Source organism: Panthera pardus, unplaced genomic scaffold (genome assembly GCF_024362965.1).
Source record: "Panthera pardus isolate Hobbes unplaced genomic scaffold, ASM2436296v1 HiC_scaffold_6, whole genome shotgun sequence".
Classification (NCBI taxonomy): Eukaryota; Metazoa; Chordata; class Mammalia; order Carnivora; family Felidae; genus Panthera; species Panthera pardus.
In genome coordinates, this window is record NW_026526991.1 from 46,599,086 (window position 1) to 46,623,493 (window position 24,408).

Genomic DNA, 24,408 nt, shown 5'->3' on the forward strand with positions numbered 1-24,408 from the left:
CTTAAATAAGCATCCTCTGCCCTGTGACATCACTCACAATGAGCCAAGATTACCTTTCTCAGTGCTATACAAAGACCTGCTCCTGTGAAACATCCGTTTCTTAAACCCAGTGTCCAATAAAACATGCCCTGAGACCCAAGGCTACAGGAGCTATACTCACAGCCTAACATAGCCGGATAAACTAATCTGTGCTAAGTGGTTTTGTTTTTTAAATTTTTTAAATGTTTTATTTATTTTTGAGAGAAATAGAGACAGAGTGAGAGCAGGGAGGGGCAGAGAGAGAGGGAGATACAGAATCCAAAGCAGGCTCCAGGCTCTGAGCTGTCAACACAGAGCCCGACATGGGACTCAAACTCACAAACTGTGAGACCATGACCTGAGCCGAAGTCAGACGCTCAACCAACTGAGCCATCGAGGTGCCCCAATCTGTGCTAAGTTTTAATGAATATTTCATCTACACATTCGTTCTATTCATTCATTTGTTCAGTATCTATCGAGTGTAAACTATATGCTAGGCATTGTGGATATAATAGTGTCTAACAAGGCCAAAGTCTTTGCCATTTGGAGCTTACATTCTAATGGATTCTAATGCTTCTGGTGGGTCTAATAAATTCCTTCTTTTGGTAAGCTATTCCCTCTCTTGAGAAACTATCTACTTTTAAGAGAAACTTTTAAGTATGTAGTGACTTAGAAATTATTCTAATAGGGAGAGTTCTTGGAACTACAAGAGATTGGTGAGAAAGATATCTGGGGGCACCTGTACATTTACATACCCTTCATATCACACCTCAAAAGATGTATAAACATTCCCAACAAATATGTATCATATATCCTGGGCCAGCCTTGGCTGGCTCAGTTGGTGGAGCATGTATCTCTTGATCTCAGGGTTGTGAGGGTAAGCCCCACAATGGGTACGAGATTGCTTAAAAATAAAATCTTTAGGTGTGCCCAGGTGGCTCAGTCGGTTAATTATCTGACTCTTAATTTTGGCTCAGGTCATGATCTCGTGGTTCATGAGTTCAAACCGCGCATCGGGCTCTGTGCCAACCATGCATGGTCTGCTTGGGATTCTCTGTCTCCCTCTCTCTGCCCCTCCCCTGCTTGCTCTCCATCTCTTTCTCTCAAAATAAATAAACGTTAAAAAATTTTTTTAAATAAAATCTTTTTTTAAAAGTACCAAATATCTTAAGAGTTATTAATGTATATCAAGAGTAAATTATACTTATCACTGGCTTATGCAAAATCAGTGTGATGTGCCCATTTTTAAAATGAAACATTTTTGTTTTGTTATTAGTGAAGCCCAAAATTATGACATAGCCAAGAGGTAGAAAAAGTATTCACCAAAGTGTTTCTCTTTTGTAATCATTTTCCTTTGATGAAATAATGACACCCCTCTTGAGCTTTAACTTTATCATGATTTTATATGAAAGATAGCATATTTTTAGCACACAAAATTTTGTGATGGCCGATGAGTTGACCAATCTATTTATTATGTACTTGCTATTATTAAATACATAAATATGGGAAGAAATTAGGCAGATGACAGACTTCTTTGAGCATTCCAAGACGTCATTTGCCAGTGAAGATCCCTAGGCTCAGTGAGATACACAGAGCTGTCCAGGGTTGCCCAGCTGACTAACGGCCACGTCTGAGCCAGATTCCAGGCTCCTGACTCCAATCTTTGTGCTCTTTCCAACAGCCAGACAGCCTTTCTTTGATTTTGCAGTATTATTTTTGCTAGTGAAATTGTTGTTTTCTTCTGAGCAGGGAGTGCGGCTTGCAGGGATTAAAGTACAGGTCAAAATTTGGCCATAAGACTGGTCCAATATCCTGAGTTAAAGTGTCTTTTCCTTTCTTCTTATTTAGCCCCCATGGAAGTCTCAAATCTGAAGGTGACAAATGATGGCACTATGACCTCTCTAAAAGTCAAGTGGCAAAGACCTTCTGGAAATGTGGATTCCTACAACATTACCCTGTTTCACAAAGGGGCTATCAAAGAATCCAGAACACTAGGACCCCGGGTTACTGAAACTCAATTCAAAGACTTAACCCCTGGAAGACTTTACCAAGTTACTATCAGCTGTGTCTCCGGTGAATTGTCTGCTCAGAAGATGGCAGTGGGCAGAACAGGTGAGTGTAGGGCTCCGGAATATTCCTTGGTTGTCCAAATCATTGTCTGATCCATCTTAGATCCATTCATCAGGGCAAAATAAGTTCACGATTTGGGAAATATGGTCTACGTGACTGAGGGAGCCTACGGGCCAGGGCCCCATATATGGAGGAAAGCAGAGGGTTAACTGCATTCCTCTGAGTTATTTAAGCAAATGTGTTTGGAATGGTTCCTGAATGATGTGCCTAACTGGCTGTGCCTTGTGCTATTTCATGTCACAGCACTTAAGTAGCATAGATGCATTAGCATTGATACTAATGAATAAGACGTTTCTGATCAACTCTTTTTTTTTTTTTTTTTTAATTTTTTTTTTTTTTTTCAACGTTTATTTTATTTTTGGGACAGAGAGAGACAGAGCATGAACGGGGGAGGGGCAGAGAGAGAGGGAGACACAGAATCGGAAACAGGCTCCAGGCTCCGAGCCATCAGCCCAGAGCCCGACGCGGGGCTCGAACTCACGGACTGTGAGATCGTGACCTGGCTGAAGTCGGACGCTTAACCGACTGCGCCACCCAGGCGCCCCTCTGATCAACTCTTATAGTGAGGGCCAGTTAGCACTTAATCATGTTTTCCATAAATTATTTTATTAACTTATGCAACCAAACATTTATCCAGTGCCTCCTATGTGTAAATTTCTGTGTGGTGAGTTTGGGAAGTTGTTAAAATGTCAGGGTTCAGCAAACTACACCCTTTGGCCAAATATGGCCTGTGACCTATACTTGTATAGGTAGGTCTTGGCTTAGCCTCAAGCTAAGAGTGGTTTTTACATATTTAAAAGTTTTTTTTTAAAGGAAAAAGAAAGACAAATATGAGACAGAGACCATACGCGGCCTGCAAATCCTGAAATATTTACTTTGCCAACCCTTGCTTTTAAGGAAGTTTCATTCTGATCAGACAAATATAGAATACACACACACAAAAATAAAAGAGTACATTTTAATAATAGTAATTGCATTGATATTTCCATGTATCAGTCACTAACTAAACACTTTACACCGTTATTTCATCAAGTTCTCCCTACAAAACCATGAGAGAGGTTCTGTTACTATCATTTTACAGATAATTCAGATAGATGAATTGGTGGGGTCCAGACAGTAAATGGTGGGGTTAGAATTTAAACCGGAGTGTTTAAGTCAAGAGTCCGTTCTCTGTGCTGTTAGAGATTCCAACTAAGAGCCTTATGGTCAGAAAAAACAAGAGAACAAAATTCTTGTTCAGAAGAGCAGTAAAGACTTCTCAGAGGAAATGGTTTTTAACTGGGACCTAAAAAATGTGAAGAGGGAAAAGAGGGAAGGGCATTCGAGGTTGAAGGAATAACATAAGCAAAGGCAGGAAGGCAGAAGAACCCAGGATACTAACAGGTCTCTAGAACATGCAATTGGAGGCCAGCATTTGGGAGAGTGGGGAAGCAGGGAGGGTGGCTCCAGGGAGTGGTCAGAGGTTATGGGGTCTGATCTTGGAAAGCTATGAATGCCACACCCAGGACTTGGTGTTTTATTCTGTAATTAATGGAGAGACCTTACATGTTTTTAAGCAAAGGAATAATTAGACCAGAGCTATATTGCAAGAAGATTAATCTTGTTTTTGGAAAAGAATGTTTCATGACCACAACATTCAGTGTCTCTACCAAAAGACACCAACCACATCCATCAATGTCAACATCATTAGAAGCAACATCAATATTGTCCCTAGGGCTGGCGTGCAATCAAGAAAACACAGCACTCCTATATCTAGGTTATTAACAGTGTGACAGAAAATTGCATTACTGGTATATCACTAAGATGATTTTAGCGTTCATTTCTTGAGTGTCAAATGCCTCCAAAATTAGGAAAGAATACTCGCTTGCAATCCACAAACATTAGAAGGGGATAGAAATATTTTGAATTGCAGCAATCAGGTCTCTTATCTACTTTTTCCCATGAAAAGTGAATGAGTATCCTTACTTTTGGTTTTTAGAATCTCCTTTTTGACATCATTTCACCGTTTAGTTCCAGAGAAAGTTGGGAACCTGGAAGCAAACAGCAATGGTTCGATAAGGTCCCTACTAGTGAGCTGGTCGCCCCCTGCTGGAGACTGGGAGCAGTATCGTATCCTGCTCTTCAATGATTCTGTGGTGCTGCTCAACATCACGGTGGGAAAGGAGGAAACACACTATGTCATAGATGACTTGGGGCTCATACCAGGAAGACAGTATGAGGTAGAAGTCACTGTTGAGAGTGGAAATCTGAAGAATTCTAAGCGTTGCTATGGCAGGACAGGTAAGCAAATACCAACGTGGTAATGACTGTTGGAACCTTAATTTGGTCCCTCTCCCAAGTAACACAGATAGTGGTCAATATCATCCCTTCTCCGCCTCCCCGTGTTCCCTAAATTTGAGATATTATAGACTTATTATAGACTGAATTAGGTTTGGTAATGTTTAATTTTGTCAAATTAGAACATTAAAAATCGCTTCCAGTAGGAAGTCCATTATTCTATAAAAAGAAAGCCATTTTAAACACCAAAAGAATAGGAAGAAAACAATCTGAGAATCCTTCCCACAAAAGAGGACAGCTGACAATTTTTCTACTTGACCTAATTTGCCTTGACCTAATGTTGACTAATTTCATGTATCAAGGAAAGGTTATTAACGTGAAGAGGGATATATTTGGATTTTAGGGTAGAGGAGAATGAAAATCCGGAGACATGGGTTTTGGTATTCTGGCTGTCACCACTATACTGTAACACCTTGGGCAAGTCACAACCCCTCTGAGTGTGTTTCCTCAACTTTCAAATAAGAGAATTGCCCTTCCAAGCTTAACATTTCTATGATATGGAATGTCCATACTTGATATGAAATTTGAATATCTTCTTAGTCTTGCCTGATGATAAGTAAATAACTGCATTGATTCAATGTTCTTCTTAGAAGAATGTCAAAGAAAAGGACCAAGACACCTCCTTAGCTTGCCAACGGGGGTCTTCCAGTGATATCTTCATTTTCTAGATCTTAATATCCCTTAAATAATGATCAAAGACCTATATAAGCTTAAACCAAGCTCCTTTTAGCATTTCACAGAACAAGTGTCTATGTCCTCTCCAATATTTTACCTCATTCACCTAAAATAACTTGGAATACTGTGAAACAATAAGGCCTCTCAGCATACTGTCATAATTATTAGGAAAATTTTCTTAAACTGTACCTCTGGGTGAATAAGGTAAGTCGAAGTAGGCTTTGCTGTAACAACCCAATTCGTTTCAGTGTATTAAAGAAGGAAGATACAGATTTAGGGACTCAATTAGAATGGAATTATAGAAAATTTCTTTGATGTAAAAATCAATATGGTTCTTCCATAATTTTGTTTCCCTGTTGTTTTGTGGGACCAGTACTTGATTCTTAATGATGTATCCTAGAAATTGTAATAATAAAACTTTTTAAAGAAATAGAAACAATTTCAATTTTTTGGATAATGGGAGCCCTTAATCAGGTACTATTATTACTCTTGCTTTCATGGGTACATCAATGGCCCCTTCTCAGAAATGAAGGGAAGAAGCACTTTGTCTTTCCAACCTAACGGAGTAAAAAATACTCCTAACTTCACCTAAATACTCAAACATGGACCTTTCTCTGTGGGTTTGTGGATGACAAGATTGAATTAAATATTTTTGTATCATAGGGTTCATGTGAAGAAATAAATACTCAAGGTAATATGTGGTCAAAAATAAATGATCCAGAAAAGCACCTTCCAATAGTATTCTTTTGAATCCTCCTTTCTGGATACGTTATATAAACAAAGTTTGGAGTGCCTGCTGGCTCAGTGGGAAAAGCATGCAATTCTTGATCTCAGGGTTGTGAGTTTGACCCCACATTGGGTGTAGAGATTACTTAAAAATAAAATCTTAAACAACAACAACAAGAATAAGGATTAGCTTTTTTTCTTCTTCTTCTTCTTTCCCTGAGAGCTCATACACATTCAGAAAAGAAATGCTGAACTGGAACACTCCTATAGTTGGAAGGGAACAGCTCTCTAGGAAATACTCTAGTGTTTCTTTTCCTCCTCCTCCTCCTCCTCTTCTTTTTCTTCTTCTTCTTCTTCTTCTTTTAATGTTTATTTTTGAGAGACAGAGAGTGAGCATTAGTGAGGGAGGGGCTGAGGGAGAGGGAGACAGAGAATCCAAATAAGGCTCCCAGTGCAAAGCCTGATGCAGGGCTCAAACCCACAAACTGTGAGATCGTGACCTGAGCTAAAGTCCAACGCTCAACTGACTGAGCCACCAGGCACCCCTCCTTCTAGTGTTTCAGAATCAAAACATTGACACAGTCTCATTGCCTTTTCCTCAGCGCCCCTGGCTGTCCTCCAGCTTCGTGTCAAACATGCCAACGAAACCTCACTGGGTGTCATGTGGCAGACGCCCATAGCAGAATGGGAGAAATACATCATTTCACTAGCTGACAGAGACCTCTTACTCATCCACAAGTCACTCCCCAAAGATGCCAAAGAATTCACTTTTACTGACCTGGTGCCTGGACGAAAATACATAGCTACAGTCACCAGTATTAGTGGAGACTTAAAAAATTCATCTTCGACTAAAGGAAGAACAGGTAATATTCTCTATAAAAGTTTTACCGTGTGCTAAATTGTTTAACATTCGGTTTACAAGTGTTCATTAAGTGCCTATTATGTACTGGCCATTGTTTTATGAATTTTTTCTATTGTTTGTTTATTATATTAATTTCAACTCTTAGTGTTCGTTTGTTTGTTTTACTTTGGGTTTATTTTGTTTGTTTATTTCTTTAAATTTTTCTTAATGTTTATTTTTGACAGACAATGAGAGACAGAGCATGAGCGGGGGAGGGACAGAGAGAGAGGGAGACACAGAATCCGAAGCAGGCTCCAGGCTCTGAGCTGTCAGCACAGAGCCCGACGCGGGGCTCGAACTCACAGACCGCGAGATCATGACCTGAGCCGAAGTCAGACACTCAACCGACTAAGCCACCCAGGCGCCCCGGGTTTATTTTGAAATTGAAACAGAGCAGAGAACAACTCTTCCAAGGAGTTTTGCTGCAAAGGAGAGGCAGAGAAATAGGGCAGCATCAGAAAGAGGAAGTATGTTTGAAAGAAGGATTTTTTTTTCAAGAATAGAAGAGATACCATGTTTTATGTAGACAGAAATGTTCTAGAAGAGAAAGGAGTGGTGATGATGTAAGGAAGGAGTTGCTGCAGTTATTATTTGAATAAGCAAGAGATACTGGGATTTAGAGCACAAGTAAAGGAATTGGTGTTAGAAAGGAACATGAAGGGGTGCCTGGGTGGTTGAGTCTGTTAAGCGTCTGACTTCGGCTCAAGTCATGATCTCGTTGTTTGTGGGTTCGAGCCCCATGTCGGGCTCTGTGTTGACAGCTCGGAGCCTGGAGCCTGCTTCTAAACAATTACCACTTACCTTCTCATCTTTCCTTCCTGTATGTCACAAGTTCTGTCTGGGCTTACTTTCCTTCATTTTGGAAAACGTTCTTCACATGTCCTTAGTTAGAGTTTTAGTGACTAACTCTCCAAACTTTTGTTTTTCTGCATATGTCTTAACATAGCTCTCAATCTTGAAAGATATTTTCCCTAGGTTGCAATTGTGTGTTGAAAGCTAGTTTCTCTCAGCACATTGAAGATATTATTGTAGTCTTTCTGGCATTTATCCTTGCTGTAGAAAAGTCAGGTGTCAGTCTAATTTTTTTTTTTCTCTCTCTCTGGGTAATCTATTTACTATGACTGCTTTTAAGATTTACTCTTTGCCTTTGGTGTTCTGTTGTTTACAGTAATAACCTAGATACAGACTACTATTTGTGTATCTTGCTTGAGATCATTACAATTTGTGTACTTGTAGGTTAGTATCTTTCCTCATGCCTGGAAATTCTCAGCCGTTAACTCTCTGATACTGCCTCTGTTCTCCCTCTGGTATTCTAGAATATATATACATATACATGTATATATATTTTTTTCATGTTTTTCATACATATATATATGTATATATATTTTTTTTTTTCATGTTTTCCATATACTTGCCCTCTTGGCTATAATCTGGATAATTTCCAGCCCTTTGTTTTTAGTTCATGAATTGTTTCTTTAGTTCTGTCTCATCTTTTTCAACTTTATCCACTGAATTTTAAATTTTAATTGGTATGTTCTTCACTTTGAAACATTCTCTTTAGTTCTCTTTCTATATCTTTTTTGTGCTCGTTTGCTCTTTTGTCATATTTCCATTATCCACGTTTGTTGTTATAAGTAAATCATTTTTATTTTACTTTCTTCTGTGTCTGATAATTATAATAGGTGAAATCTTAAGGGGTTCAATCCTGTTGTCTTTTGGGTTTGCTGCCTTTTGCTCATGGTGCTTTACTTCCTGAAATGTTTATGAGTCCTTAAATTCACCTTGGAAACCTTGTGAGAATTCTTTGAGGCCTTGTTTGAAGATGGGTTTTAGAGTTTTATTTTCATTTGATCCTTTGAGGTGCACGAGTGGCTATCAACCCAGACCTATTTTAATCTGAATTTTCAACTTGAGGTTTTTGAGCACCCGGTATTAATGAACCTGGGTTGAAAACTCACTGAAACCATCTTGAGGTTATGAATGCTCAGCAGAAATGGTTTTCTTCTCCATCCAGTGCCAAGGAGGCTGAGAGCAGAGAGGGAATATTTATTTCACTTACACTTAGAATGTAACCTTTCAGGACCCAGTGTTATGCAGGGTCACCTATGAGGTTCCTCAGTTTGGAAAAGTCCTACACTTTACCTCCTATCCTATAGATCGTGCAAATCCATAAATCAAAGCTTCAATTTATGTTTGAAAAATGCCACCAAAATGAAAGTATGCTTCGGTGAACCAATTACCTTTCTATCACTTTTAGGTCTCTGAGAGTTCCTTACATTCTTGACAATGCACTCGTACATTTATATATTTATATTTTATCCAACACACATAGTTGTATTTACTGGGGGGGATTTTCACAGTATGTAGCCCACTATATTGCCAGAATTGGGAGTCCAAGGCATTTTGTGAGTCTTAAGATCATTTCCATCATTCTCAACATTCACATTACTGGACCCTATGGTAAGTGTATTGTTTAACTTTGGAAGAAACTACCAAACTGTTTTCCAAAACAGTTGTAAAATTTTACATCCCCACCAACAATATGTGAGATTTCCAGTTCCTCCATGATCTCAGTAGCACTTGGTTTTGCAAGTTTTGTGTTTTTTTGGTTTTTTGGGTTTTTTTAGCCATTCCAATAAGTGTGTAGAGATATATCATGCAGTTTTAACTTGCCTTTCTCTAATGCCTAATGGTTTTGAGCATCTTTCCATATGCCTATTTACCATTCATGTATCTTCTTTGGGGAAGAACATGTTTTCAAATATTTGTCCATTTTTTGATGGGGTTGTTTGTTTTTTATCACTTAATTTTGAGAATTCTTTATATATTCAGATATTAGTCCTTTTGTCATAAATGTGTATTGAAGTGGTTTCTCTCAGTCTGTGGCTTGTCTTTTCATTAATGTATTAGTGTATTTTACAGAATGTAAGTTTTTAATTTTGGTATCCAATTTATCAGTTTTTTTATTTCATGGACCATACTTTTGGTGTCATGTTAAAAAATCCTTGCCTTGTACAGGGTCACAAAGATTTTCACCTAGAGTTTTTATAGTTTTACATTTTTAATTGAAGTGCATAATCCATCCTGAGTTCATTTTTATATGTGTGTGAGATCTGGGCCAAAGTTTTTGTCTCTGCATGTGGATATCTAATAATTCCAGTCCTATTTGTTGAAAAGACCCTTCTTCCTCCACTGAATTGCCCTCACATCTCTGTAAAAAAATCAATTGACTATATATGTGTTGGTCTATTTCTGGACTCTCAATTCTGTTGCATCGATCTATGTTTCTGTCTTTTTGCCAGTATCACACTGCCTTCATTACTGAAGCTTTCTAGTAAGTCTTGAAATCAGACGATGTTACTCCTCCAACTTTGTTCTTTTTCAAAATTATTTGGCATATTAGTTCCTTTGCTTTCCATATGAAATTTAAAATGAGAATTGAATCTTCCGACCCAACTACAATAATATTTTTTAATGAATATATTTGTATCTTAATCCAAGAGTTAACAAATTCTAAGAAGGGTTGTGCCACGATTCCAATCCTTTTGATTACCAAAATTCAGGGAAGAGGCACAAAGAAAATCAAATACATTGATCAAGAGTCAGCTTTAAGATCTGTGTAAGAGATTTTTTAATGGGTAGGTTAGAAATCACAATAGTTGTTAATAGGAGAAGGGCACAGGCTCACAGGTTAGATAGATCAGGCTTTGGATTCCAGGATGACTCTTCATTAGCACTGTGATAATAGGCTAAGTTACTTATATTTAATTGTCTTTGGTTTCCTCATCAGTAAAGAGAATCAAATGAAATCAAATGTAGAGTTTCGAATGAGTATCAAATAATATGATTTCTAAAAACTATAGAGGCCATAACTGGCACAAAGCAGGAACTAATAGTTCCCACTACTAGTTATGGTTATCATTGTTAATTGCCAGTATTATAAGATAATATAATTTATACTATTGTAGCATTTTCACGTATAGTAATAATGGTCCTCTTGAGAATGCGCCAGTAAGGAATTAACCGGTTTTAAACTACAACCTAATCATCAGGTTGAAGGGATTTCCCACTACCACCCCATAACAACCATCAGCTCAGGTAGCTAATGTAGCACTCAGTTCTCATGAGGTAAGGACAGATGAAATCACATAAAGTAGGCAATATTCAAAAATAAAATTCTTTCATTACTGAACATGTAAAATCAGAACTACTTAATAGGTATGCTTCATCTCATCCTTGGATCTGAGGTAATTTTGATTTTCCATATAAACAGCTTCTGTATGGGAGTAGTTTGCCATATGCCACAGGAAATAGAGCTGAGAGTCTATAGCAAAAAAAATGTAGATATATTTTTAGCATCTTCAAGACTGTCTCCATTTTTGACTCACTTTGTTACACTTCCTTAGGGTGATTAAATGTCATCTGTTTTGCTTTTCTTTTTTTTTCTTCTTCTCTACTGTGGTTTAGTGCCTGCCCAAGTGACTGGCTTGTATGTGGCCAACCAAGGGACAACCAGCAGTCTGTTTACTAACTGGACCCAGGCACTGGGAGACGTAGAGTTCTACCAAGTCTTACTGATCCATGAAAACGTGGTCATCAAAAACGAAAGTGTCTCCAGTGAGACCAGCAGATACAGCTTCCACTCCCTCAAATCAGGCAGTCTCTACTCTGTGGTTGTAACAACAGTAAGCGGAGGAATCTCATCCCGACAAGTGGTGGTGGAGGGAAGGACAGGTAAGAGGAGCCCATGGCAGCTCAATCCTATATTCTAGGATTTTTTTAAACATCCTGAAAACAGATCCATTTTTGACTCTCCCAAAAGCCAAGTTTCAATACCAACCATCCGCAAGGTGGTTACTCTTCTAGGAGTAACTCTTACAACTCCTTAGTAACTCTTAGAACTCTTAGGAGTTACTCTTAGTAACTCATGTTACTCTTCTAGGAATGGAAATTGCAGGGTGGGTGAGGGTAAATGAGAATGAATTCTGAATTTTCTAAAATCTCCCATAAATGTGTCATAAAAACCTTTGCGGCAACATAATAGTGATTTGATGCCGAGGCTTATCCCCACATTCAGTTGATGATTTCCTTAATGTTCATGGCCCAGTTAAGATGAAGACAAGTAATGAGATTTCTTTTAAAAAAGGAAATTCCACTCCCTTTCATATTCTTTCAAGACATAGAAAGGAAATGATCTCTAATGTCTGTGGTTCAAAGTTGAGTTAATAAAATTCCCAAATCACATATATTTTCATAAGCAGCATTAAACAAGTGCTTAATACTATATTAATACTATTAATACTAAACAATGTTCCCTGACCTTGAAGAGATCACAGTCAAATAGGGCAAAGAGCTATGTGGTCATGTGCATCTGACAGGGTTGGCACCAAAGAAGGAGATACAATTTTCTGCACAATACCAAGAAAGAATATAAATAGACAATATACAACTTATGTTCCCGATTCTTAGAAAGAAAAAAAATGCATTCAGTAGAAGCTTTGATAATTACTAATGAACTCAGAATCAGGTCAGTGACTTTACCTACTTAATTTTATATGATCATAAGTTGGATTTCAGGCTGCTTCTTCTAGATTTCTGATGCCTACATCTGAGTATCAGCTGTAGGCATCATCGATAGGTCCCTTTTCTACAAATCATGAATCTCATCTACTTAATGAACCCAAAGAACATTAACTTCATTAACTCTCCCAGAAAAGCAACTAAGTCATTGAAAAGGTATTTCCTCGTTTTGGAAGAAATTCACTGATACATACCGTTTTTCTCATTTTCTCCTTCTGTGGTAGCTGACGTTGTTACTACCCACATCCTTCTTCCTGATACCTTCTTTCTCCTTTTTCAGTACTTCTTAGCACCAACCATTGGTGTAGCATAATTGGGGGTAGGGGACTGAAAAACTTAGCTTGTGAATCAGGAGGCCTAGAGTCTGGTTGTAGCTCTGCAGTTAACTTATGTCTCAAAACCTCCATTTTCTAATCCATCCCTAGTAATATACGCCAATTTACCCCTACTGGAGGAGGGAAGGAGAATTAAGAAAGCTGAGGTAAGGGTTGAGGAGAGGCTGCACCCATTTCCCAGCGAGTTGCAGTCATGTTAGTCAGATCAGACTGACTTACTTCCTGCTTACACAACTGTGCAATGTGGGGGTTCCTGATTAGATAGCTCTATTGGTTGGTTCTTTCCCAAGCAATAGTTCAGGGATCCAGGCTCCTACCATCTGTGGCTCTTCCTTCCTCTAGGTCCTCAGAACTCTGTCCATTTCTCCAGAGAATAGAGGTTCCAGGCAGGGGAAGATGATCGGACCTGGAAGTAGATGCATCACTTCCCCCCACATTCCACTGGTGGGAACACAACTATATGGCTACATGTCATGCGGGGAAGGCCGGGAAATATCTTCTAGTTCTGTGTCCAAGAGGAAAGAGAAGCACAACTAGTCAGATTCTGCCACATAAGTTAATTCCCATTTTAAAATACCTTAAGGGCTTTCTGACTTACTGTGATATACTAAAACAGTTTGGTGCCTTATACCACTTGGAGTAAGTGGGGCCTGTAGTTGTTTTTATGCCTAAATTTCAATTGTAGCAGAGATATCAGTATTTGACCCACTGTATTTAACAGAAGTATGCAAAACCAAGACAAAAAAATTCTGTGAAGAATGATCACAATGCTTTGAGGAAAGGGCAAAATGTGAATAAATATAAGCATGAATTATTTTATTCAAACACATTAAGAGTGCAGACGTTATCATGGGAAAGGGGGAATATGGGATACCACTATAGAAACACAATGACTAGAGATTTTGAAATTTTCCTAGATTAGTAAATTTTGTATACAGTAGATTATAAAAAATTCAGTGGCTAAAGCCTGGATAGTCATTACCATCTACTCAAATTGCTGAAAGATCTGTCAGTGCTGAAATAATTGAAAGGTTTTGAAAGGTTGTCTCTTTCACTTATACTTCCACAGAGTTGAAACACATAAATAAACCTTCAGCCTAGATAAGGTGGCAAAATATTTAAAATTCAGGGGCGCCTGAGTGGCTTAGTCAGTTAAGCGGCAGACCATTGATTTCAGCTCAAGTCACGATCTCACAGTTCGTGAGATCGAGCCCCACGTTGGGCTCCGTGCTGACAGTGCCTGCAGCCTGCTTCTGATTCTTTCTCTCCCTCTCTTTCTGTCCCTGTCCTGCTCACACTTGCTGTCTCTCAAAATAACTAAATAAACTTAAAAAAATCTTAAAAACAATATTTAAAATGCAAGATATCGGATATGCTTAACAAATCTAATTCTAACCTGAGAAAATTCTTTTTCTAAAGGAAAAACAAATTTCATATCTGTTTTTCATAAACATGAATTTATATTTTTGACAAGACATCTGATAATTGTATCTTTTCTAATAAAATGCCAGTACTTGCAAATATTTCTAGCAGTTTTAAAAAACAAGCATAATTCTTTGAGAGCAACCAGGGGATGTACAGATTGTTACATTAAGGTTAAGAAAGAGGGGAAGGAAGGAGGGATGAAGGAAGGGAGGGAGGGAGGGATGGAGGGAGGGAGGAAGACATCAATATATAAATGTGGCTAAAAAGTTCAACTTTATGTACAGGAAATGTTCATATACATGGAACAGCATTAGCAAAGTTGTTCGATACAGTGCTATTTATAATTTTTGGTGATGGACAAGTGCTTGCACGTGTAAAGACAATTTTGGGGCTTAAGTCACAAAGTCAGAGCATATTAGATTAGAAGGATTCTCAGAGGTCATTTAGCTGGACCCTGTCCATTGTACATGATGTACTGCTGGTGACAATTATATGAAAATGTTTAGCTAAAGTAGTGAACCAATGATGAAAACAGTAGTGCAGTTTGTATACACTACAGGATTTTATTCTGATATTCACTACTGGCAATACTATTTACTGTACACTTATTTCTGATACAGGTACAATTACCACTCGATATCACAATGATTAATTTGCATACTGTTTCTAGCCAAGAAGCTCCTTGAAGGCATCCACATCTTTTCCATTTTTGTGTATGTGGCAAATAGTAGGTCCTCAATAAATGTTTGCAGCATTAAGCCCCAATTAAAATAGGCAAATGATGATGGCCGTTATCACCACAATAGCTTTTCTGCCCACAGTTGGGTCAACCTCCTGATTTGTTGCTTTCAGGATGCGCTTTTAGGTTTATTTCTTGCCACTAGAGGGCAGGAAATGCTTTACAAAGGGAAGATGCAACCCCTTTGGTCGTGTTAGTTATTAGACTCCCCAGGAATAAATAATTTCATCACAAGGAAATCAAAACTATCCCAAAGTCTAAGCTCTTTAGAAAAGTTATGGCAACGTTCACCTTTCCCTTCAAACATCTTTGCTTATTGATGGGTTTGGTTTGAGCTGATTGGATTCAGCAATTTGGATTTTTAATGTTTTTTCCTTTTCCTACAGAGGGAACCTCCTGACATATTCACCTAAAAATGCCTCCACTTAAAATATCTTACAAACAACACCATAAAAATACAGTAGCGGCATCCATATATTTATAAGGCACCCAAAAGACCTCCTTGCATTTTTATTTGGGCTAGCCTTGCTGATATAAGAACACTCAGCTTCCAGAAGCTAAAGTGAAATGCCCACACATCTTTGACCTCTTAGGTAATCAGTTGAGATCTCCTGAGTCCACACTGTATTTTGCTGGCCGTCGTAGATGACTCCAGACTTTTGACTGTGCTTTCTTTTTAAATTTTCTCCCCCACTTTTTAAACCCCAGTCCCATCCAGTGTGAGTGGAGTGACGGTGAACAATTCTGGTCGGAACGACTACCTGAGCATCTCCTGGCTGCCGGCTCCCGGAGATGTAGATAACTATGTGGTGACCCTCTCTCATGGCAGCAGGGTAATTCAGTCCCTCATCATTGCCAAGTCTATCAGCGAATGTTCCTTCAGCTCCCTTACTCCAGGCCGCCTCTACAATGTGACCATAACTACAAGGAGTGGCAAGTATGAAAACCATTCCTTCAGCCAGGAGCGAACAGGTAAGGCTATATATACGGAGATCCAGGCTCTGTGAGAACTGCCTGGCTATGTGTGGCTCAGGGCATCAGATCTGCAACCGTTCTGTAATGATCGGATTAAGGGCTTTTTGAGATCACAGAATTGTGACAGAGTCTTCAAATTCTGAGCCTGGAAATTCCTTATGTGAGCAGATGTTTCCTTTAAAGTAAGATGAACGCTACATTTGTGGCTAGAATTCATATTATATGCAAATATAGTAACAAGTGTTTTCTGGGAGTACTTTTCAGTTGCTAGACACTGTCTATGTTAACTAACTTAATTCTTGCAAATTCCTGATTGAGGTCGTTGTTAGTATTCCCACTTTACAGATCAGGAAATCAAGCTTCAGAAAGGTTAAATAACCTACTTGCTCCACTGTTTAACTTGTGAAACAGCCAGTGCCTTTCTGTATTTAACCCCAGTTCTGAATGGCTCCAGAGCCTACAAAGTTATCTGTCCTGAAATCCTTTCTGAGATGCCTATTTGGTCAAAGTCTACTGTTCACTCTTTTTCACACAAGGTGAAGATGTGAACTTTCATAGTCTTGGGACCAGGAGCACAATCTTAGCAAAAGCAATGAATGCCAGGTCTTCGATGTGATGGAAAGAACTAAATTTAGACAGCTACCATTTTCCCAACGTACTTATGCTTTTGGCGGGGTTACATCTGAGATTTCTGCTTAAGTTTGACATTAATATTTTGTCAGATCTTTCCTGCTAAGCTATGGGTTGATATTTGCATTTAAAAATGCCAGGGTTTTGGAACACCGGGATGGCTTAGTTGGTTAAGTGTCCAACTTCAGCTCAGGTCATGACGTCTTGGTTTGTGAATTCAAGCCCAGTGTCAGGCTCTTTGCTGACAGCTCAGTAGAGCCCACTTCGGATTCTGTGTCTCCTTCTCTCTCTGCCCCTCCCCTGCTTGCCCCCCCCCCCGTCAAAAATAAAAACAAACATTAAAAAATTTTAAGAACTTGTTTAATTTAAAAATGTCAGGGGTTTTTGGCAAGAGAGTCAAGAATATTCAATGTAGAAAAGACAGTCTCTTTAATAAACATACAGAGATAATTGGATATGCACGTGTAAAAGAATGAAACTGGACCCATATCTTACACCACTGACAAAAATTAACTCAAAATGTATGAAAGACTTAAATGTAAAACCTTAAAATATAAAATTCCTAGAAGAAAACATAAGAAGAAAGCTTTTTGACATGGGCCTTGGTGGTGAGTTTTTGCATATGACATAAAAAGCACAAGCAACAAAATAAAAAATGAACAAGTGGGACTACGTCAAACTAAAAGATTCTGCACAGCAAAAGAAGCCATCAACAAAGTGAAAAAACAACCTATGGAATGGAAAAGAATATTTGCAAACCATATCTGATAAGGGGTTAATATCAAATTCATCATTAATATTCTAAATAGAAATAACTTATACAACTCAATGGCAAAAAAGTAAATAACTCTATTTAAAAATGGGCAAAGGACCTGAACAGTCATTTCTCCAAGAAAGATATACAAAGTTCAACATATACATGAAAAGATGGTCAACATCACTAGTCACCAGGGAGATGCAAATTAAAGCCACAATGCAATATTACCTCTGGCCATCATCAAAAGACAATAGATAAATGCAGTCATGGACATGGAGAAAAGGGATCCCTTGTGCACTGTTGGGAGTATAAATTGATACAGCTACAATGGAAAACAGTATGGAAGATCCTCAAAATTTAAGAATGACCACATGATCCCACCATTCCTCTTGGGGGAATATATCCAAAGGAAACAAAATCACTAGCTCAAAAAGGTATCTGCACCCTTGTGTTCATAGCAGCATTATATACAGTAGCCAAAACATGGAAACAATCTAAGTGTCCATCAATGGATGAATGGATAAAGAAGTTGTGGTATATCTATATAATGGAATAGTGTTCAGCCATAAAAATGAAGAAATCCTACCATTTGCAGCAACATGGATGGACCTTGAAAGCATTGTGCTAAGTGAAATAAGTCAGAAAGAGAAAGACAAATACTCTGACCTAACTTATATGTAGAATCTAAAACTAAAGCAAAAACAAACTCAGAGAAAAAGGGATCGGACTTATTCTTAACAGGGGCAGACGGTGGGGGAAGGGAGAATTAGAGGAAGATGGCCCAAAGGTACAAACTTCCAGTTATAAAGTAAATAAGTGCCAGTGATGTAAAGTACCCCATGAATGACTGTGACTACTGTATGATCTATAGGAAAATTGTTAACAGATTAAATCATAAGAGTTTTCATCATAAGGAGAAAATTTTTCTCCTTTTTTCTTTTCTTCTTTCTTTTCTTTTTATTGTATCTGTAGGAGATATTGGATGTTAGCTGAACCAACTGTGATAATCATTTCATAGTATTTATAAATGAAACCATTATGTTATATGCCTTAAATTTATACAGTGATATATATCAGTTATTTCTCAATAAAACTGGAAAAAATAATAACAAAAAAGAAATTAGAAGAATATACTGTAAAAAAAAAAAAAAATGAATTTGTCAGGTTTCCAAAACCAAAGTGTATTCACATTCACCGAAACCAAAAATTTCAAAATCCCTTTTGACACGTTAGCCTTTGCTAGGATCTGCTATTGACTCTCACAAAAGTTTTCACTGGTATATCTTTATTTTACTTTTCTTGCCAATAGTGCAAACAGAGAGCATTACTACTTAAAGTTACAATGGTTCTCCTCCCTTGCTCCTCTGTCCACTTAACTCCATCATGCTGTGCCATGTGTCCCTCTCAGTTCTTATTAATTCTTTCTAGGAGAAATTTAGCACTCATTGCAGTCTTTTGCATCTCTCCGTCTGTGATTGCCTTTATGTCTGGAACCATGTCTTTTTTTGCGTGTTTTTTTTCAAAATCTGGCTTATATAAGAACTTATAATTTTATTGCTGTTGCTGAACGCAAGAATTAGCCAATCATCTTCTGGACTCAAAGACCTTACAAAAATCTAAAACTATGAAAAAAAAATTCATTTTTTGCATGAGGATCAGGACAATTGATTTCATCCTGTTACCTAGCAAAGGGTCTGGAGCCTCATAGACACTCAATAAATGTTCAATAAATTAACAATCAGAAATCACTTAGCTCTAGCTAGTTTTTAGTGCCCCGTGGGTAGAGGTTAGGAATGTCATAACCCCTGAAACTGCCTATGAAATTGTTGCAGATAGGAAAAGTATGTGTTATTTCTTTGAGGAGACAGTGTGTGATTTTCGAAGTTTCTGTGACCTCAAAAAGGTTAAGAACCACTGATTTACATTGCTACAGGATGCTAACATTGAAAGTGTCCGTAGATTGATCTAATCCCATCTCATTTGGTGATAAAGTCCAGGAGGGAAAGTCACATTGCTAACCAGTAATCAAGTTCAACCTAGCTCCAAGCGCTATTTCCATTACATAGTGCTATCCCTGAAAGCCCTGGTTGGGGATATAAAGAGCTATGCCCTACCGTCAAATGATTTAAAGCCTAATTATAGTGATAAAATCACAATAATGACTGAGATGTGAAAAGTAGATTTCCATTTATGAAGCAGCCTTATGTCAGTGTCTTATGTTGATCAGCTTGGAGCCTAAAAATCACCAGAGTTAAAGGATGTATCATCCAACTACTAACCCCTTGCTTCCCCTCTCTGTCAACTCATGAACGTTCCCTATCCATCTGATCTTCATACTGCAAGCCTTTTGCTAAGATTGTTTTGAAATGCAAAAAAAAAAAAAAAAAAACAAAACAGTGACCCTTTATTCAAAGCACCTGCTTGACTCTTTAAACCAGCATGAACTTGGATTTGATACAATGAGTCAATCAAGGCAAGCCATTGCCCCCCAACAAATCAGTTTAACATAGAGTCACGTCTGAGTTGCTGTCTTGTTGATTTTGGCTGATTGTGTCAAAGCCCTTTTCCTTTTCTAATGCTTTTGTTCTACATTTTGGGTAAAAATATCAATATTTCTAATTCTGCATCACATCATCTCATCGTGCAGCAAGGCAAGTCTCACAGATTACCTCCAATTCCACCTGGAAAGCCCCTTATTGACTTAACATGGTGTGTAACCTGGTTTTTCTTCCTGTAATAGTTGCTTTGTCTTCAATAAATTGCCTGGGTCATTGACTTTTCTTACTTAGCCCATGTGCATAAAAACTTCCAAATTTCTTTTCCTTTATTCTATGATGAATAAATTCTAGGTACACTGTAATTGGTTTGGGTAAATATCTTGAAGAAAGCATACCTGTCCTGGCTCCATATCTGCAGTGAGATATAGTCTTTTTTTTTTTTTTTTTAATTTATTTTTTTGCAGAGAGATATATTCTAATACAAAAACTAACCACTACACATATGCCAACAAAATATAATAAAATGCAACGGTAGGTGTGAGAAACATCATGGAAAATGTGGTTTAGAAGCCAAAATATTGAAATTTCTGGGTCATTTCGTGCTTCAAAGGAAAGTGGAAGAGAAGGTTTAGACACAGGCTTTGTCCAATTGATTGATCAATTGATAGACTGGTTGAGAGAAAACCACAAGTACACATTGTTTGTTTCTTTGTATATTTATTGGGGGTAACCTCAGGTGCACAAAATTGGATTAATCTTAATACTTGGTTCAGGAAACCATGTTTTGTCACTTTTATTTATTTTTTAGGCTTCTAATTTAATTTAGGTATTTAATTAGTCATTTTTAATAATGTAATACACACAAGAAACCACTACCTATAATAAAAGCTAGAACCTTGACAATAACCTATATCAAGTCATATGGTTCCCACCTCACTGATTCATCCAAAGGTGAATCCCATTTTCATCTGTCTTCTTGCCTTTCATTTTGCACAGTTTTATTTATGTAGTCCTAAAATTATGTTAAAACACTTTGGTTCTCACATTATTATTTTTTTTTAATGTTTTATTTATTTTTGAGGCAGAGAGAGACAGAGCATAAGCAGGGGAGGGGCAGAGAGAGAGGGAGACACAGAATCCAAAGCAGGCTCCAGGCTCTGAGCTGTCAGCACAGAGCCCGACACAGGGCTCGAACTCACAAACTGCGAGGTCATGACCTGAGCCAAAGTCGGACACTTAACCAACTGAGCCACCAAGGCGCCCCTAACATTATTTTTAAAAAGGTTATTTTAGGGCTAGCTTGGTGGCTCAGTCAGTTAAGCATCCGACTCTTGATCTCAGCTCATGTCTTGATTTCACGGCTTGTGGGATTGAACCCCGAATGGGACTCTGCGCTGACAGGGCAGATCCTGCTTAGGATTCTCTCTCTCCTTCTCTCTCTGCCCCTCCTTTGCTCATGCTCTCTCTCTCTCTCAAAATTAAAAAAATAAATAAATAAAAGGTTATTTTATGCAGTATGTAATCTCTTGGGACTTATATTGATAACATTCACTTGTATTTTGTGTTTTGATGTTAAAGGCACAAAAATCCATATTTTTACATTTTGAGTTAGAAAGCAATTAGTTATGACTGTTATATAATTTCAGTGTGTATATATACCAGTTCATTCATCCACTCTCCTGTGGTTGAGGATCCTCTCTCATCCCAAGTCCTATTGGGTTTTTTTAATTTTGCCATAAAATTATAGGGTATTTTGCCATGGTCTTGATTTGATCACCAGTGATGTTAGACATCTCTTCATGTATTAATTATGTGTTTCCTCTTCTTCCATTTTTCTTCTGGATTATTTGTATTCTTCTTTGTAACTTTTATTACATCTTGAGTCAACAGGTATGTTAGAATTATTAATATCACCATCAATTCATATTAATCATCAGTTATCATTTTTAATGTTCAGTCTTGTACCTGACATTTTGTGTAGGCCAGACACATTGTGTAGTATAACAGTCTTTCCCCTCTGGAAACGTGTGATCTGAAGGTCTAAAACTTTTGTTTTCAATGCCCACAATAAAAATCTACTCACTTACCTTTACTGTTTCAGGTTGTCATCTGTGATCAATTACTCACTTAGAATCACTATATCTTTAGTACTTCTCTGTTCTCTTTTTCAGTGCCTGACAAGGTCCAGGGAGTCAGTGTTAGCAACTCAGCCAGGAGCGACTATTTAAAGGTATCCTGGCTACATGCTACTGGAGATTTTGATCACTATGAAGTCACCATTAAAAACAAAAACAACTTCATTCAAACCAAAAGCATTCCCAAGGCTGAAAACGAGTGTGTATTTGTTAAGTTAGTCCCTGGACGGTTGTACAGTGTTACTGTTAGTACAAGAAGTGGACAATATGAAGCCAGTGAACAAGGGAATGGAAGAACAAGTAAGTGGAAAGATCGCAAAATCTGGTAGCTGGTTGGGACTTGAAGGTCATCGAGTCAATAAAATATATGAGCCTTGCATTTTCTCTGCTTACTGATCAGTAAATTACATTCCCAGTAAGTCTTACTTGGAGCTAACAGCATTCGGCCAAGCGATGGCCTATGATTACAGAATATTTATTGGTAGATAAAAGCAAGCATAGTCGGGAAGCAAGAAGGCCAAATGTCCCATTTCTCTTCCTTGTCCTCTTGCGTTGTGGCATTTAAAGTTCTAGACATCTTTTTTTATCTTATGATTGAGGTCATAATTCATTTTATAATTATATTCTACCAACATTTACATATAAGATTTATGTCAGGAAAAAAGTTATAATTTTAATAGTTGCTTCCAATTTTTTTTATTTAATTTAATTATGCATGAAGTAATTCAAGTGGTTTATTTGGGGAAGAGATGTTTGCCAGTTCCTTGAATGTGATTCATAAATTATTGTGTAGGTAAACTTTAATCAGTCACATTCCTGAAGTGTCTTCTCTATTCCTCTCTAGTCCCAGAGCCCGTTAGGGATCTAACATTGCGGAATAGGAGCACTGAGGACCTTCTGGTGACTTGGTCACGAGCTGACGGGGATGTTGACCAATATGAGATCCAACTGCTGTTCAATGATATGAAAGTATTTCCACCTTTTCACCTTGTAAATACTGCAACTGAGTATCGATTCACCTCCCTGACCCCAGGGCGCCAGTATAAAATCCTTGTCTTGACCATCAGTGGAGATGTACAGCAGTCAGCCTTCATTGAGGGCTTCACAGGTAATTTCAAATGTGGCTCTTGAACCTGAGTAGTTGTGGTGGTGTATTTAGCATGTTGGGTAGCCAGGCATTTGGGATGAGGATTTTAGGGTAAGAAGGAGATGGCAAGAAGTGAGGTTATCTTGATGGTGACAACGATGTTGTCCAATCTGGATTAACTAAAGTACAACACAGGGTAAAACGAAAAAAGGCTTTCAGAGAAACAGCAAATAGCATTGGATTTATGTGAATAGCTGGTGCCTGTAAGTCATATAAATTAAAAAAAAAAAAAAAACAAAACTCTGTTGGTTGGGTATCCTTTCTTTGGAACTTTGTTCGGAGTGTTGTTATGATAGTTGACATTTATTGACGGTTTACTTTGAGCCAGACCCATAGTAAAGAACTTAACATGTACATTTTTGTTCAATCCTCACAACTCTGTGGGCTGGTTACAATTACTAACATTGCCATTTTTCTGATGAAGAAACTGAGACTTACAGAGGGTTAAGTAACTTGCCTATAGTTCCACAGATAGTAAATGAGAAAACCAAGACCTGAACCAAGGCAATGTTACTAGCCCCTCGCTCTACTACTGGCATTCTTCATTTCTACTCACTGGTTTCCATGTCCCCCTAAACTTCCCCTATCAGCTTCAATTCAGGCAGAAAAATCTGAGCAAGTTCTTTTAGTAAGTGCCAAAATATAAGAAGCACGAAAATTTTGGCTGAAAATTTCCACAGTTCATTCTCTGAGTGATGACTTTTAAATTTATTTTCCTTTTTAGTTCCAAGCACTGTCAAAAATATTCACATTTCTTCCAATGGGGCGACAGACAGCCTGACAGTCAACTGGACTCCTGGTGGGGGCGATGTTGATTCTTACACCGTGTCAGCGTTCAGGCAGAATCAAAAGGTTGAGTCTCAGACTATCTCCAAGCACGTCTCTGAGCACACATTCCATAGACTGGTGGCCGGGGAACAGTACCAGATTGTGATTGCCTCGGTCAGTGGGTCCCTAAGGAACCAGATAGACGCCGTTGGGCGGACAGGTGAGTGCCCGCTTGGAAAAAAGCCAAATTTTATCCATAATGGGACAACAGATGGACTTACTTAGCTATTCACAAATCAAAACTAACCAAATCCAAAGCTACAATTGAATGTGGTTTCAAGAGTCTTTCTCATACTTTTTTTTTTTTTTTTGCATTTTTCTTTCTTAATAGAGATCTTCAAAACAAATGAAAGGTAATTAGGAACCAAATCATTTGAATACATTTGCATATGTGCTAAAGGATATAAAAACTTTAATTTTAACAAGTAGACACTTAGAACTATTGACATTAACTACCTATAAATATTTACCCTTTTCTGTAAAGTTTACCCCTTTCTCAAAATTACTTTTTTAAATGAACACCTATGCCATTTACTTCATTTGTTACAAGAACAAGTAGCAAATGAAGGAAT

At 37.9% G+C, this 24,408-nt stretch overlaps 1 protein-coding gene across 4 annotated transcripts in view; it reads left to right on the top strand.

The window, feature by feature from the left end:
* PTPRB (protein tyrosine phosphatase receptor type B) overlaps positions 1-24,408 on the top strand; it is a 118,928-nt gene that overhangs the window by 44,959 nt on the left and 49,561 nt on the right. For all 4 annotated transcript variants that reach the window (XM_019455094.2, XM_019455092.2, XM_019455096.2 and 1 more), the window contains 8 exons: positions 1,867-2,130; positions 4,159-4,428; positions 6,489-6,749; positions 11,255-11,521; positions 15,575-15,838; positions 21,898-22,161; positions 22,706-22,969; positions 23,733-23,996. In XM_019455094.2, coding sequence (XP_019310639.2) covers positions 1,867-2,130; positions 4,159-4,428; positions 6,489-6,749; positions 11,255-11,521; positions 15,575-15,838; positions 21,898-22,161; positions 22,706-22,969; positions 23,733-23,996 — 2,118 coding nt within the window. The remainder of the gene's footprint in view (positions 1-1,866; positions 2,131-4,158; positions 4,429-6,488; positions 6,750-11,254; positions 11,522-15,574; positions 15,839-21,897; positions 22,162-22,705; positions 22,970-23,732; positions 23,997-24,408) is intronic.